Consider the following 16,246-nt stretch of genomic DNA (forward strand, 5'->3'; position numbering starts at 1 on the left):
ACAATTCTCTTTTTCTCAGTCATCAATTTCATCCGGACTACTCCAGCCAGCAACATTGAGCAGGTGTAGAAATGCTTAAGTTCACTGTAAATATTTTAATCAGTGTACAGGAGGTTGTTGTTGGTAAAAAGACCAAACATGGGTATTGTTTTAATTGCCTTGTGGAATCTTTTAATAAATATTTTCATGCTTTTTGTGGATTGGCCTCACAAATTTAAAGCTTTGTTTTGCCTGATACAACAACTACTCCACTGCACAGACAGGAATAACTTCACAACTTTATTTCTCTTTTATTAAAAACTATGTATACAGCTTCAAAAGGCAATTAGTATTTATTTAGCTAAAATGTTTCAAATATTAATAGCAGCTTCAAAATGTTGACAAGCCCTAAAGCCCAGAAACTAACATGCTTTGATGTGTTTGTCTTCTGGCAGCTGAAGAGAGAACTGATTAAAAATGTAAATAATTAGTTTGCTTAATATTTTCTTTCCAAATGCGAAATCTGTTTGGTTTTTTCCCACTCCAAACTGTGGTTTAAGTGCAAAAAAAGTAATTTTATTTATATGACTTTACAATATATCTCCAAAAAGAGAACGGAGACAACTTGCTTGCTGACATCCTCCTGACCTGGTTCTGTGCCTCCAGGTAACTTGCTGTTTAGGTTTGCCACATGTCGGCCACAGTGTGGCACCTCTTCCTGTTTATCTGTAGACACACAAGCAACCCTGCTGAGGCCACAGCCCCACCAAGGTCAGCAAGATTACTTGGTTTATTTAAGATTAAATTCACACATTTTTGAAGGATTCTTGCCACAATGAAGATACTTTATCTTTTAGTACAAAGGGAATATTTACACCTTAGAAATTTCAAAATATAACTCTAAGGTTTAGTTGGGGTTTTTATTTGTTTTGTTTTTATTTTGCAACAAAATAGAGCAGGTATTAAGGCCTGATTCCCAGCTGGGGTAAGTCAGCTTGCAGACATTGGAGGGGTTATGATGGTTGTAGCAGCTGAGGATCTAGATCTCCAGTTTCCCTAAATATACGATGCAGATGTATGACTCTTACACTCCCAGCGGCAACTAAACATATCGATCTGGCAGCACAGGAGCATCTCTCAGTCCCAAAGGAACCCTTTTATCCTTTACCTACACAAATAGTCTTTGAAACACTTAAAGTGAAACAACTAAACTAAATCTTGTATCACAAAGGCATAGCCAGAAAGGAATTTAGGTTATTATAATTTTAAAAAAATATCATGACATAGAGCTCTGAGCCAAAGGCCAGTGATGCTCCAGCCCTTTCTGCTGCCAGCATGAGGCAAGTCCCATGAAGGCCTGCAGGACACCAATCCTGCTGTGGAAAGATTCAGAGATCCTCACCCGGGTGTTGGGGCTGCAGCAGTAACTGATAGAGAGCACATGTGTGACATCCCTGTAAAGCTCCTGCTATGACCCCATGACATTGTTAGACTGAATGTAACGTCCTGCAAACCTATGAACTCTGCCCACCTGGTATCTGATACTGTCCTTCTGTGACATCCTGTTTTATAAACAGATGAAAGTTTCTAACCAGATGGCAATATTTACACATTTCAAACTGTCATTCAATTTCCCCTCTGACATTAAAAGACACTGAAGCTCCACACAGACAAGTTATTTACAATGGCAATCTCTGCACAGTGTGTGTTAAATACAGACAGCTAATCTTGCAAAAAATTACCTGCAAAGCCACCCCAACAGTCCTATCAAGACTAAGAAGGTTGGTAGAGCAAGCAGAGATATCTGAACACGGAGCTGTCTCACTCAAATGGAGATGTTTGTGAAGGAGGATTCTAAGTGGAGCTGAGTCCTGCAGGTTCCCTTTCAGTGAGCAGAGTGTGTGTTGAGACCCACACCCCAGCAGCTCCTGGGTTTGAATTGGCACCTGTCCACCTACCTTTGTGGAAACCATGTGGTCACTAACTGCCCCATTTTTATCACAATTAATATAAAGCAGAGAAATGTCAAGACATTTTCAGGCAGTAACAAATGAGTCAATAGGTGTGCCTTCCTCCACTAAAATCTATACACACAAACCCATGCTCCTCTTTAACTCAAGGGAAAAAGGAACTAGTTCTGCTTCATATTATTTTTTTTCAAATCAATCACATGCTAAAAGCTGTCCACAGGAGACTGCAATAGTGACTCCCTTAGCGTCTTTGCCCTGTCTCTAGTTAATTCTAATCCCAAAATGCAGTTTAGCTACATGTGGATGTGTCATGTTTCATGAGGGTAACATATTTACAAGCTGACTGCTCTTATTTACATTGCTTTCATCTCTTCCTTTCATTGGCATTTTACAGTATCATATTATCAATTCAGCCTTTGGGAAAGAGGCCAGTGTATAAATCTTCAGAAAAACAAGATCCTGCGTGGATTAGCAAGAGACAGATGGCAGGCTTAGTGTAGTACCATGCTGAGGCAATCCACATGGGAGGCAGGTTGCCAGGCACACATCACAGCACGAACAACTTCTGGCCTTACACAACTGATGGCAAGCAAGTCAAAGGCCGTCCAAAAACCTGTGATGAGGAAAAGAAGTGCAGCAGTTACTTCACACATGGTCATGGTGACCAGGTATGAAAAACCAAGCAGCTTTCCAAGGCCAGACTCCCTGAGATCTGCTGGACTGGCACAGCACAACTGCACACCCACTCATCAGTGGCAGTTGGTGATTCACAACCAATTGCTCAGGCGTAAGCTCAGAAAGCAGAGCAGCTTCTTGCTTTTGGGCCTGGAGCTAGCCTGTTTTAGACCAGGCTCAAATACCTCTGCATAGCACTGCACCCTTGCAGCTGGCACTGCACCCTTGCAGTTGGCCATTCCCTTTCCTCATCCCCAAGGACTCAATTTAACCTGGCTGAAACAACAGGAAAGGTGCCTAACGAAACTCCACTCCACCAGTCTTACACCCCAGTAGTTAAGTAGGATGGGCCTCTTCAGCAACACCAGCCCACTCACAGTGGTGCTCCAGCACAGAAGATCACAGACTTCCCAGCTCAAACTCTACAGCAGACACAATGCAGCAGCTCTTTGCCACCAAATCCTCCCTCACAAACAAGCAGTAGCTTTGTGCTGGAAGTTGAACAGGTGATGTAAAGCCATGCCCAGCCAAACACTAGCTACTCCAAGTGAAGGGCTGAATTACACCAGACTGGGAAGTCACTTTGCAACATGGATGCTCATTTATTTATTGTTTTATCATGACACATAAAATGCTATGGCTGCAATATCAGAATATGGTGTCATTTATAAAATACCAGTATTAATGTGGTGGGAAGATACTGTTAACATTTACAGAGAGGTGTGTAATAATTCCATAGCTTTGCCTAATGGGTTGCTTCAGTGACAAAACAGCCTGGCAAGCAGATAATGGACGGAATACAGTGACTCTTTATTATCATGGTTTGTCCTCCTTGATTACTGAATTGCCTATAATGATATCAATAACTGTTGCTGAATCTAATCCTTTTGAATATGGTAGATAGATCCTTTGCTTTTACAGTATGTGTCAGAATAAAAGAGAAGCATCTGAAAAATAAGGAGACATCATTCATTTCCTTATAAAATGAGATGAAAAAATAAAACTATATATGGAACTTTCAAGTGTTTCTTTTTATATTTAAAGCTCTTATCTCAATATACTTGTATTTAAACATTCTTAAATAATCATTCTGTACCTTTGATCTTCTGTTTCACCTTTGGAAACAAATAATCTCACTATAAATGTGTGCAAATAGAAAATATATAAATATATTTACGGAGCACGTCATAAAAAGGTGGTCTCAGAATTGTCATTTTTACAGTGATCAGTTGAGGTTCCTTTCATTTTGTCCTGCAAGTTGTTTGAACTCTGTTCTTTTAAGCCTTTGAAGTCCACATGCAAAGAAGAGTCAAGCACACACATACTGTCCTGTGTTTCATTTTGTAAACTGCTTGATGACACCTGTAAAACAGTCCCAATGTGACTGAACAGTGGAGTTGATGTGATCCACTTCCACAAACTGAAGTCTCCTTGATCAACTGCTGAGCTCCATGGGAATGTTGTTGCCACAGGCAAAGGCTCCACCTCTGAAGTGCCACATCTAACTTCATGAAATCCCATGGACCTTTCCAGGTTACTTGCTGATGAAGGGAGTTTGTTTTCCCCATACAACACAGCACCCTGGGGAGAGGCAGCCACAGTCTGATCTGTTTTATGTTCTGCCTTTGTGTGCTCTTGGAAAAGTGACTCGCTTCTTTGAGGAGATGTTGGCAAAGGTGTGCTTTGGTTATTAGCCTTATAATAATCACTAGCATTTGAGCCAAGGCTTGGTGAGAAACTGTCTGCAAAGGGTCGTGCCTGACGTATTGTCTCCTTTACATTCAACTTGGTCAGAAGGTGGGTGCGAATCTCTGGGGCCAGTTTACTCAACTGGCGTCCAAGCTGAAGCTGGGTTGGGAATAGTGTTCCCTGAAGGGTTCTGTACAGGAATCTGCAAGAGGAGAATGTGTACGTGAAGAGAAATGAAAGAAGGAAATACCAATATATAAGCAAGAGAAAATATTCACAACAAAAGTACAACACAGAAAAATAAGAATGTTCTGTGTGGGTTTTTTTATGCTTGACACAAGCAAGCTTGCAGATGGAAAGCTCTGAATACCATGATAAGATTTTGATTAATAACAAGCAGCATAATAAATCTGTGTCTTTGGCCAGTGATGCACCTTGTGATTACACACAGCCTTTCATCCTTCCTGATGAGGAATCAAAGGCAATGGGGATCAGTTTGCAGAGCAGGCCTCCTACATCCACAAACAGGCAAGTAGGTCTACATCATACTACCAGAATTTCTGTACTGTGTACACGTTATGTGAGGATGCATTGAATCTGGGAACATCACAGAAAACCTCACAGGGTAGCAAATCTCTGCATGGACAGGATGTTTGCCCAATAGTCTACAATTATCCCCATCCTGTGGTCTATGGCCAGGAGCTGTGATCTGTTCCTGTAGCACAGAATAGGTTATATGATCAGCCACTGAAAAAAAATGACTTGGCTGATAAGGCAAAATGAAAGAGAGGGAGTGGAAAAAGAAACATTTCTTGCCCTCCCAATCACATAAATAAAGTGCCTTCATATATGACAAAAGATAGGAGAGATGATACAGTACCTGGGCAGCAATGCAACAACTGGTGATATAATGCAAGTTAAATAGAATATAGGGTCTCCCATCAGCCTTTCCATGGTCCAGTAGGGATTGGATGGAGGATAGCAGACTGGACAGGAAGCATTGTAAACCAGAGCCACAAAGAAAAATAAAAATATACTGAAGATGCAAGATGACCAGTGAAGAAAAGTCTAGAAAAAAACCAAAAAGTATAAAGATTCTTTATATTCTGAGAAATTTGCTGTGACTCTTAATTAAAACTTCTTAATTATTACAGTCAAATCCATACACACCAAAGGATTTAGAGCCTTGTGTATTTCAAAAGTCTTACTACAAATAAAACTCTACAAAGCTGTTTGCAGATCACATTTTAAAACCTTTTCATGTTTGTTTAAAATGCTTGCTAAAAATAGAATGTGCTGAGGGAAAGAAACTACAATCTTCTGTATTTGAAAGATTGCACTAAGAGAAGAATTATGTATATGCCAGTGAATTTCTATTTAGGTTGTAGGTACCTTACCCAAGTTTTGGTTTCAATAGCCAAATGCAGTATGATGGTGAAAAGAGCTATTGTGGTGATGGGAGTTCCCCAGGAGAAGATGTCCACCTCCGAATCATAGTAAGCCTGTAAAGAAGGAGACAGAAATTAGCCAAAGCTGTGTTGCCAGTTCTCCTCAAAATGCTTAAAATAGAATGGCTTAAACCAAACACTTACAAAATAGGGGATGAAGAAGCAAACCAGGCTTTGATACATAGCATCAATCATGTTCATCCAAAACATATGTGGCTGGTACTCCTGTGCCGTAAAAAAAAAAAAAGGAAATCAGGTCATAATGAAAATGCTGTTTGCCAGGATAGGTGTTTTGAGAGGTATATTTCAATGGGCAGCTTTAAGGGCTTGGGCAGATACCTCCATAACTTTGCCAATCACTCAGATAACCTGGGGGAACAAGTCTGAAGAGTCTACCTGCGAGTCCCTCTGTTCCAGGATAAAAGTCTTTTGCCTCTTTTTTTTTTTTTTTCTTCCTGGCAGAGGGTGTAAATTGAATCTGATGCTCAGGTCAGGAAATATTTATGAAGGTGACCAACTTTAAGCACTACAGTTAGACCACTGACTTCAGGGGGAGCTGAATGATGTTTAAGAAAATGATTAAATGGCTTCTACATCACGTACAAGCACAGGGTGTGTTATTCATGAAAGAGAAAAGAGAAAATGCACATAATACTTCGAGAAGAAGATCCATAATGATGATCTTTCGTGGTAATCTAAAGTAAACAATTTTCAGCGGAGAGAAAGGACTTCACCAACAAGCTTATGAAATTTATAGTGAAGACATTTTATTACACATAGCACACAGTTTATATAGGGTTAGGACTACAGCTCATTGGCTAAAAGAGTTACACACCACCAGGCCAGATACTTCAATTGGTTAAAGCCTATCTCTCACAAGTCCCATGTTTATATTATTTCATCCTGGCTGTTTTCGTGCACCTGCAGATTCCTGTGAATTCCTACTATGTGAATTCTTGGGGAGTAGCCTCCTCCCTATCAGCCAGCAGCAGCTGAGCTCTTTGCTGCTTCTGGCTGATAGCTCAGTCTCACAGGGCTTTCTATAGATCTGAATTGCTCACTTTTGATTTTACTGTAACAACAGTAATCCATGCAGCAATTTATGCTATGTTATAAAATGTATATAAAACACATATACATACACATATATGTCTCTGCAGAAAATTGCTTGCTGAAAACAACATTAAACTAACATTTTGGTTTAAAGAAATATATAATTGCAGGGGTGTGGATGGTCATATAAAGCACCCACATAAAGTAGTCTGTGAATGGCAAAAGGTTTATTTAATTTTGGGATATCGCCTACATCTCAAACCACTGGGTTCATCAGGGCTCCTTTCTCCTTAAGGAGAACGTCACTGCAGCCTAAAAATGGGAATTGAAAGATGCTCAGAAAAAATTATGGTTTTATTTAGCTACTGAACTAACACATGCTTAATTACTACATCAGGTTGCTCAGAGGGACTAAGGAATTACCACTGTTGGAGACATTCAAAACTAGACTAGTTAAAGACCTGAGAAACCTCATCTAAGTTTGAAGCTGTTTTGACCAGGGGTCTGGATCAGATGGCCTCCAAAGCCATAGAAATTATTCTATACTTCTATAGACTTTGAACTAGTGATATATTATTGAAAAAGATTCTACCTGAAGCAGGATTTTTAAGTTTTTAAAATGCATTTTTATGTAACTATGCAGAGAATATGATCAATAGATTTCAAAAAAACTTGGACTCATCTCTGGACTTGTGTATGAGAAATAATTGTACTGTGAACCTAAGAGACTTGTAAGTTTGCCAGCTGAAGACAGACAGACAGACACAACCTCCCAAAAAGCTAAGCCACTACAAGATTTCTATCGCCTTAGAAATGTGCAAGGGAGGTATTACTACTGCAGATCTTTAAAGTGTAATGCACTGAACAGAAGAAATGTAGAAAATGAAAAACAACAGATGATAAAGACAGAATGTAGACTAACAGGCTAAAAATAAGTTACACTAAAATTCTCCTTTCATCTTTCCAGGACAGTGTCTAGCAAGGCCATTACCTGTGTGGGGTACCAAATGCAGGCATACACTTGGAGGCAAAAAACACTCACTGCCTCCTCTCAGAGGACACAATGTCAAGACACTTTTAAGAAGGCTTTTCCTTGGAAGCAACAGCTCTGTATGGGCAGTTTTGCTAAGCACCAAAATTTTCCCACAGTACACTGCACCTGTAATTACCAGAAATGGTTTGGCTCAAATCCCACCTGAAAATGCGTCTGTTTTCATTGTACAACTCAAACAGATGAGGATGAGGTGTTTTCAGCACGTATTTCAGCTGAATCTGTCATCTGCTGGTGACTGCCTCCCTCAGAGACTAAGTCTATTGACCATGCTTACTCCTAAAGCCATCCTTCTCTTCTGACTGTTTGTAAAGGGCTGGGGCCTGAAGTTTTGAGCAAGTACTTTTGAGGTTATTCTGTGAAAGCCTGTGCCAGGCTACAAGGTGTAATCTGTTTTACCTTTATGGTTATTTGTAAGCCTGGACCCTGAGGGAGGTGTTCAGTTGAGATTGATTTAAATCATCCAGCCTTCTCTCCTGCCACATATTAAAAATAAGTTTATATTTTGGTTTTATGGGGGTTTTCTCCTCCCAGCTGGTTTTTTTGTTTGTTTGTTTGTGGTTTTTTTGGTGGTGTTTTTTGTGTTTTGGTTTGTGTGGGTTTTTTTTTGGTTAAGTGTATTTTGACATTTTGACTCATAAGAAATATGAAAAAATAATACTGACTTCTCAGACTGTTTTTATCAGTCATCTACCCCTTGGGACCAGGGTTGTTTTCAGTTGAAACTAAAGATGTTCAGTGAAGAAATTACAATAAGCAAGAAATTTTTACCTCCATATTCTGTCCGCTTTTATAAAGCTGAGGTACAGCAATTAACACTTCAGCTGGCACGTCCTTATCCAGCACACCAGTGATCAGTTGTGGAAGAGAAGAGAAGAGTAAATTAAAGAAGATGAGATACCACTGATCAATCATTGATGAGCCAGAGAAGCCACAGTAGAACTGGTACCAGAAGAGAAGGGCCACAAACATCTGAAACAAAACAAATGATGCTGTAAATATAACAAGATAAGGAGGATCATCATCCCATTGTGTTCTGAAACCATTCTGATTTCAGTTCTGCAAGGACTCATTTATGCATGCTAAACATGTGAGCAATCCTTCTGAGGATACCTGGTCTTTAACTCACTTCCTGATGTATGGACCACTTAGCTAAGCTGCAAACATTTGGCATGCCTGCAAGTCTTTGTGCTGCTGGAACTCAGATCTCAGGCATGAGGGGTGACTTCACACAAAATTAACTCAGTTCAAGTGAAACGCTGAGGTGCAATTTAACTAACTGTGAAAAGCTTTCCCAATCACCACTGATCTCTAGGTATATGAGTACTGATGTCATAGCTCCTACATGACTATTATAAAAACAAACATTTCCATAATAATATCCTCTACTGGCTTGAGATGTTTTGGGAAGCTTTTCTGGTCCACAATAGATAAATGCAGAGCTTTTTAGCAAGGCCAACATGAGAAGGTGAAATTGTGAGGTCTAGAAAAGTTGTCTTATCTATTCTATCCCTGTACTTTGACATTCAGCAAATTAGCAGTGCTGCGAAGAGTCCCTAGTCTCCCTTACTCTTCAGTTCTGAAAAGAAATCAGCTGCATACACAGCTGTTCATGTAGCTGGGTGGCAATCACCCAAAAAGGAACAAACCACACAACTCGTTTCTTCTACACTCTCTTAAGCATGAAGAATCCTGAAGATTCTAAGGCTTAGGAGAGGTGCTAACCTCACCAATTGATGGAGGATTTGAGGCCTGGAAAGAGACAGGCAGCTTCCAAGGAAAGGTAACAAACTCCTAGGCTTGGTTATCCCAGACCAACAATTTTTATTATTCTCTGTAACATGATTAAGTCTAAACGAAAGGTAACAAGAAAATTGTTGGAAACTGTTCCTCAAAGGTTTTCCTCATTTTAACCATGAAGAAAGGAAATGACATGACCTCTCTTTTCACTTCCTTTCCTTTTTTGCTCTGTTCTCAAAAAGTTTTCAGCCAGATGGGGAACATTAACCCTCCATGAATTTTAGATATACAGAGGAAAATATAGGTTTGTTCTATCTGTATGCCAAAAAGTGGTTTAAATTTAAACACAGGAGGAAAAGAAGTCTGGTCTGCTCAGTCAGTGAAAGCTGCTGTTAAGGAGAGTAAGCCTACATTGTGAAAGGGAATTGTCGCAAAGTAAGAAGGTCAGTCCTGCAGTACGTAAATGTATACATATATGTGTATATATAGAGAAAGTAGATATATGCTCAAGCAATGTTTGCATAGTACATTGAAGTCGCTTTTATATCAGCAGCAACATACATCTCACTGTTTGCAACCCCATACTATAAATTAAACTATTAAAAGTTAAATAGTAGTATTTTTTTAAGGATCACATCTAGAAATGTTTCTGTAGATACATTTCAAGAAAAATATCTTCCTCTGGCCTAAACAAGGGTGAGCTACCAAAGCTTACCACTCTTCCGTACAGTTGGCTGGGATATGGCAATTTCATTCCAACACTGGACATTTTTTTAATAGAAAATTATTTCCTTTCCACACCCAAACCAAACAAAATTCCTTGAGTAATTTTTCAAGAAGAAATTGCAATAAATACATAAATTTAGATACTTTTCTCTCACTCATTTAAAATAAAACAAAATGCAACTAATCCAGGACCTATGAATTTTGAAGAAATTCCTTTTCATCAAGCTCAGATATTTCCAGTCATACTATGCTTTAGTTTATATTTTACTTGTATTTTTATCATCTCCGCCAAGCCAAACATCTTCTTGATAAGTCATCTAAGTTTCCAAATGGCTTTTGCAGCAATGCAGAGTTTAAACTTGGAGTTAGATAGGTTCTAGTGGAGAACAGAACATTTCAGGGTACAAGCACATGGGGGAAAACACACTTGAAGAAATAGAAAACTTGCAGAATACTTGTAATATAGCTATCTCAACTCTCTGTGGAGAATCATCCAGAATTGTCTCTTTGCAAAAGGATCAGGTGCTCCTGTATTTCCTTTTTTAGTCCTACTTCCTTAAGGGCAGGCAGGCACTGTGTCAGACATATTCACGTCTATATGCTGGATACCCAACTACAGTTTTAGAGTCAGTAGCAATAAGTATTTCTCAGAAAGCTCTGAAGGCTGTCAAAACAGAACCAATACAAAGAGATTTCCTCAGTTATTTTCTAGCCTTGAGGCAGCAATGTCTTACTAAAAATGGCATGAGAAATAGCACTTGTAATCAAGGGGAGTTACACCAAAGAAAATGGAAGATTTTACAAATGCTGAACAAAAACATAGATGTATTAACAGCATCTCTGGCTGCTGATTGCTAGAATGAATTATGTGCATTACTTCTGGATTTTTTTAGTTATTATTCTGATATAATATGGCATTGCATACCCTTCTTGGAAGTTCAAATTTGATACTGTCATCTGGTATCTTGGAAACATCCAGCACTGGGGGTGGGAGTACAGATGTTCAGCATCCTTCAGGATCAAGCGTTAAATTCAGGCATTTGAACACCAGTGCATATCTCACAGCTGTACTTCCACTGGTGTCTCTCCACCCAGTGCAGCATTACTTACATCTGCTTGCTACTTCTGACTCAGGCAGCACCTCAGAGCACAAAGTCCCTTCCTTCTTCTGTGTCTGGAAGGACATTTGCATATAGTTTCTGGTCTGACTACAGAAGGTACTCTAAAATGCTTTTTTTAACACAAAGACACTTAATGAATTCTTTAATGCCCTTAGGTATTCTGTGATGTTCAAAATTTTGAGCAAATGATGGTCTTCCCCTGATAAAAACTGATGATTAGATTAAAATTGGAAAGCAACTGTTACAAAACTGAGAGCTACTTCTTTTTCTGATACTGAGGATAAAATCCAGTATTCTGCACATAATTCATACATTGCTCTCTGGAGCAAACAGAGGTACAAGAGCTCTAGTTCTCCTCTTTTTCCTGCTTCTTCATATGCCTTGCTCCCAAGGTGATTTCCAGCTGTTACAAGTGAGCAAATCTTTGTGCCTGTCAGTGACTCCCACCCAGCTCGTGGAATTCTTGGTTGTCTTGTTGGCAGTTTTCAATCAATCACCTTTGTACTCCATGATCAATGCAAAGGGCCTTTGTTGAGGTGAAGGAGTTGAGCTGCCAGTGGCTCAATGCCCAGTATTGAATTAACTCCTGTTTCATACACCAGAGAAGAAACATAGACCTGTCGTCTGTTCTTTACTATGGTGTGCTTCCTTGTTGATGAACTCTTTTGCTTAGTTGGAAGTAAGATAAATCAAGAAAAAACCTTGCCCATTTCTGCATCTGAGACACAGAGAGGACTCAAATTATCTCAAGTCACTAGGGAGTATGTACAGCGATTCATAAGCAATTATCAGATACGATCAGAAAGAGAAACATATTCAACCGCTACTTTGGACCAATGCTGGATAGCTTTGGCATTAGAGACTCCTATATCTAGCCAACTAAATTCTGCAAAACTACTCCATAAAGAAATTTCTCTTAAGCAGTGCTTGTTATTTCTGTTACCTAATTTGCACATTCAGCAGCACACTGTAGCTGTTATGGAGTGAGTCCTCTATTTCTGCAAATGGCAGCCAGCTGTCTTTCAACTCTGCAAATTTTTTTGCAGCTTATTTATAAACCATTTGAAGGCTGACCTAATGCTCACTTAGCACAAAATAAACCCTGGAAACATGTGGTGCCATAAAGTTTCCAAGTGAAACACTTACTGCATTTTTGTAGAAGAAAAACAGCACCATGTTGGCGAGTCGGGAATAACACCAGTGGCCATGAACAAGCAAAAGCTTCTCCAAATGCCTGAACCTTGGGATTGCAAAGTCACTCGCCATTACCGCCTTTAATGAAAGAAAAGTTGGAATCATTATTGTAAAGTGTCACTTTCAACACCAACAATGAATCTAGTCATATTCTCGACTCATCCAGTCAATGGAAATTGTACTCACGAGGAATGAAATCCATTACAGTGGATATGAAATGCAGATATTGCTGCATTGATTTGAAATACCCATGAGCAAACCTGGCAGCTTGGCAGAACATGCAGGGTGACCTGGTCCTCACCCAAAGGAGACTGCAGCCTACATTCCAGATGGTGACAAGCAACAGCAAAAAGCAAGAGGTGGGAGAACAGCTGGCAACTGCAGTTGCCTGAGCATGAAGGCTCGGGGTTCATGTGTGAACATCTTGGTGGCTGTAACATCTTTCTCTGTAAAAGCTACAGTGTACTTACAGGGCAAAATGAATTTCCAGAGAATAAAATAAGAAAGTACAGTTAAGCAGTTGCATCATAATAAGTGGACATTAAAAGAGAAAACAATAAAAAGATTAGTTTTAACTACATTTGCAATCCTGGTTTATGATGTTTACTTGGCAGTCCTGAGATATCAGTATTTTGAGGGATTTTTAAAATCAGACTTTTTCCATAACTGTATGAAAAAAATCACACTACATGGACTCCTTTGGGACTGTGCAGATTGTTAAATCACACTAACAAAATGAATCCCCCAGTTTCTCTCTAATTCTGAGTAAGTTTCAGGGTACTGTATATCTAGATGAGACCTTCTTGTGTTATCGCGCTTTCTTCATGGTTTTCCTTACCCCTGGGATCACACCATGATTTCACTGAATATTATTTTACATTTCATTTTATATTTTGGTATCACCTTTCTTCTCACAGTTCAGTTCAGTAAAAACATGAGGAAAGGTGAAACCTCCAAAGGAGCAGTATCTTCCTCACATTCTCCTGGGTATATTTTGGGTGTATTTTTCAATGAGAAACATCTTTCAAGTTTTCCTAATTCCCTTTCTTGGTAAATCATCAAAAGGCTCAGTTTTCCCAAGTAAGTGCTTGTAGAAGCTATTCAACTCTAAAACAGTATACAGGGGAAGGTGTAAGAATATATGAGCACCGAGACATTTTTTAATTTGCTGACACATCCTAGGATTTCTCATGTACTGAGACACACTTGTTATAACTGCCCTGCACAGAAGTCTGATTTGTCTTGCAGACATACAGCTATCTTGCAGTTTGAGGAGAACAGAGCTCTGCTATGTCTGCTTCCTTGTCCTCCGCCACATCTCAGCCTATTCCAGTGTCAAAACAAAACCCTTAGCTTCATTTGTGCTTCTAACATAGTATTTCACAGCAAACTGTGAGAAGTGTCAGGATTTTTTTCTTTTTTTATTCCATATTTATTCCAGCAAGGAACACAGTGAGGAATATAGTGTTATCCAATTACATTTGCATGTTTACTTAGTCTCAAAATATTCCCTTGATTTTCACATTTTATTTTTTTCTTCCAGCTTTTTCACAGGAAGAAGTGAATCATGCACCACATGCTTCCATGAAATGTGGAAAGAAAATGAATCAGACAGTATTGCTGTTTGGGACATCTCAATGTTCAACGCCTTCTGAGTACCTACGTGTGTATGATTCTGACAGTTGTTTATAGTAAAGAGGTCTGTGTGGTTCCTTAGGACCTTGCAGTAAAGGAAGGGATCTATAAACATTTTCCACTCTGTTGAACTTTCATTTAGAAAAAAACCAGGTAGTTCAATGAGTTAATGAGAAAATAGCTTTCAGATCTGAATACACTGCAAAAGCCAGAGGCATTTGAGGACTGGTTATTGTAAGTGTGTGAGCTCAACTGAAAGTGGCATAAAGGGGAGAGGAGTGAAAAAAATGCAATCAGCACTGTATGTCTGCATTAGCAAAAAAAGTGACCTGAATTAATACACAGATGACAAGAGCGTGTAAGTTCCTAAAAGATGGTAAGACCAAGGAGTTTGGCTCAGACTTTTTTAATTGATGGGCTTTGGAGCGGACTCCACAAAAGCAGCCTTCTTTGGGCTCTCTGGAACTTGGGAGTGCCTGCAGAGTGATACTGAAGAAGTTATGCAGAACTCTTGGAGCCTGATGAAGGCTGGGGAACAAGAAATACACTTGGCAACAGCTTAGTCCAAGAATTCCTTTTCTCCTGCTCTCTCCAGCCACCAAAGTCGAATTCACAGGGTCCGTGGCTGGGATGCCATATGCACAAAGAGTATCTGAATATTTTTATAGTAGTTTTTTTTAGTCTAATTTACAGCTGCTAACATGTTTGTAGAACCATTCTTAACAGATTACAGCCATGAAAACTGTCTGTCTGAAGTACACTGATGGCCTTCTATTGGCCCTGGCGATTAGTCTGACTGCACACGCTGGATGATTAGAAGAAGGAGAACAAGTGTAATAGCTCTGCTGGGTCAGGCTGAACCCTGTCTTCCCTAATATCACGCCTCAAAGAATGGCCAAGACAGAATTTGAGGATTCAAGGATTCATACACATTGAAAGAGTGTATGAATAAATAAGAAAAATATCTACTGAGTTTTCTCCAGTGTTCTGTCCTAGCTTCTGGTGGTCTGCATGCCAGAAAATACACAAAATTGATACCCAAGTTCATAGCTCACTTAAATTTTTGTTTCAAAAGTTTGTGGGTTGATCCAAATAAATTATAGCATTCATGCAATCCCATGGAATGAAATTCCATAGCCAACTTGTGCACTGCATGAAGGAGGCCTCTCTTTTCTTTTGAGCAAAAGATTCAGCCAATGTTGCAAAAAATGCAATGTGGGTCAGAGAACCACCCACCGGTAACTAAGTTAAGGAGCATGCTCATCTGCTCAGGTCTTCAGGATGGAAACACTTCCCACTTTCTCTGAAGAGCTCTTTGACATATACTCAGCTACTCTATTTTGTCATGCAATGAGTCTGCCCAAATACAAGGTAGGTTGTGTTAAGGAGGTATCTTTCTCATTCTCTGTGTCTTACTGCCACGTCTGGTGCTAACGTTGCAACTGAACTGCATTAGCAGTACGGGAGGCTGAGGTAATAGGTAATACATCCTATACATCTATATCCTCTCTTTTGGGGATGAGAGAAGTGCCTCATATACAGTGGTAAATACATTAATCATAGGCAGAACACATCCAGAAGAGCACAAGACAAGTCCCCTTATCCTGCTCTTCTCTGTGATAGGAAACATGGAGAAAACCAAGACTTGGTATAATGCAGAGAGAGCAGCAGTTCTGCAAAGGGCTGCAATTCCTCTTTCTTCACTGTTTTGCTGTCTGATTAGGCTGAGTGAGAGAGATGTGTGGGTGACTAGACTAAGGGTCACTACTACACCATGTGAATAAGCTGCATGAGTTGTACTGTCTTGTGCAGCCACTTCACAGAAGAAGTATACCCAAGCAATACAGGAGAGAGGAGAGTAAAGGTCAGAATATGATGAAGCTTTATTTCCTAAATAATGCATAGCTGAGCTTTTTTCCTCCTTTAAGTCAGTATTTAGCTAATTATTTTGTTAATCATATTGCT

The 16,246-nt window shown here is 39.5% G+C and overlaps 1 protein-coding gene across 3 annotated transcripts in view; it reads right to left on the reverse strand.

The window, feature by feature from the left end:
• Nucleotides 1-266: 266 nt before the first annotated feature.
• Nucleotides 267-16,246, reverse strand: part of ATP10A (ATPase phospholipid transporting 10A (putative)) — a 115,073-nt gene continuing 99,093 nt past the window's right edge. The window contains exons 16-21 of one of the 3 annotated variants that reach the window (XM_071547707.1): nucleotides 12,599-12,724; nucleotides 8,637-8,837; nucleotides 5,906-5,986; nucleotides 5,711-5,815; nucleotides 5,194-5,381; nucleotides 267-4,515 (exon numbers count right to left, since the gene is read on the reverse strand). In XM_071547707.1, the coding sequence (XP_071403808.1) occupies nucleotides 3,810-4,515; nucleotides 5,194-5,381; nucleotides 5,711-5,815; nucleotides 5,906-5,986; nucleotides 8,637-8,837; nucleotides 12,599-12,724 (1,407 nt within the window). In that variant the 3' untranslated portion in view covers nucleotides 267-3,809. The remainder of the gene's footprint in view (nucleotides 4,516-5,193; nucleotides 5,382-5,710; nucleotides 5,816-5,905; nucleotides 5,987-8,636; nucleotides 8,838-12,598; nucleotides 12,725-16,246) is intronic. The other 2 variants (XR_011696993.1, XM_071547715.1) reach the window with 2 other exon arrangements.

Source organism: Pithys albifrons, chromosome 1 (genome assembly GCF_047495875.1).
Source record: "Pithys albifrons albifrons isolate INPA30051 chromosome 1, PitAlb_v1, whole genome shotgun sequence".
NCBI classification, from domain to species: domain Eukaryota; kingdom Metazoa; phylum Chordata; class Aves; order Passeriformes; family Thamnophilidae; genus Pithys; species Pithys albifrons.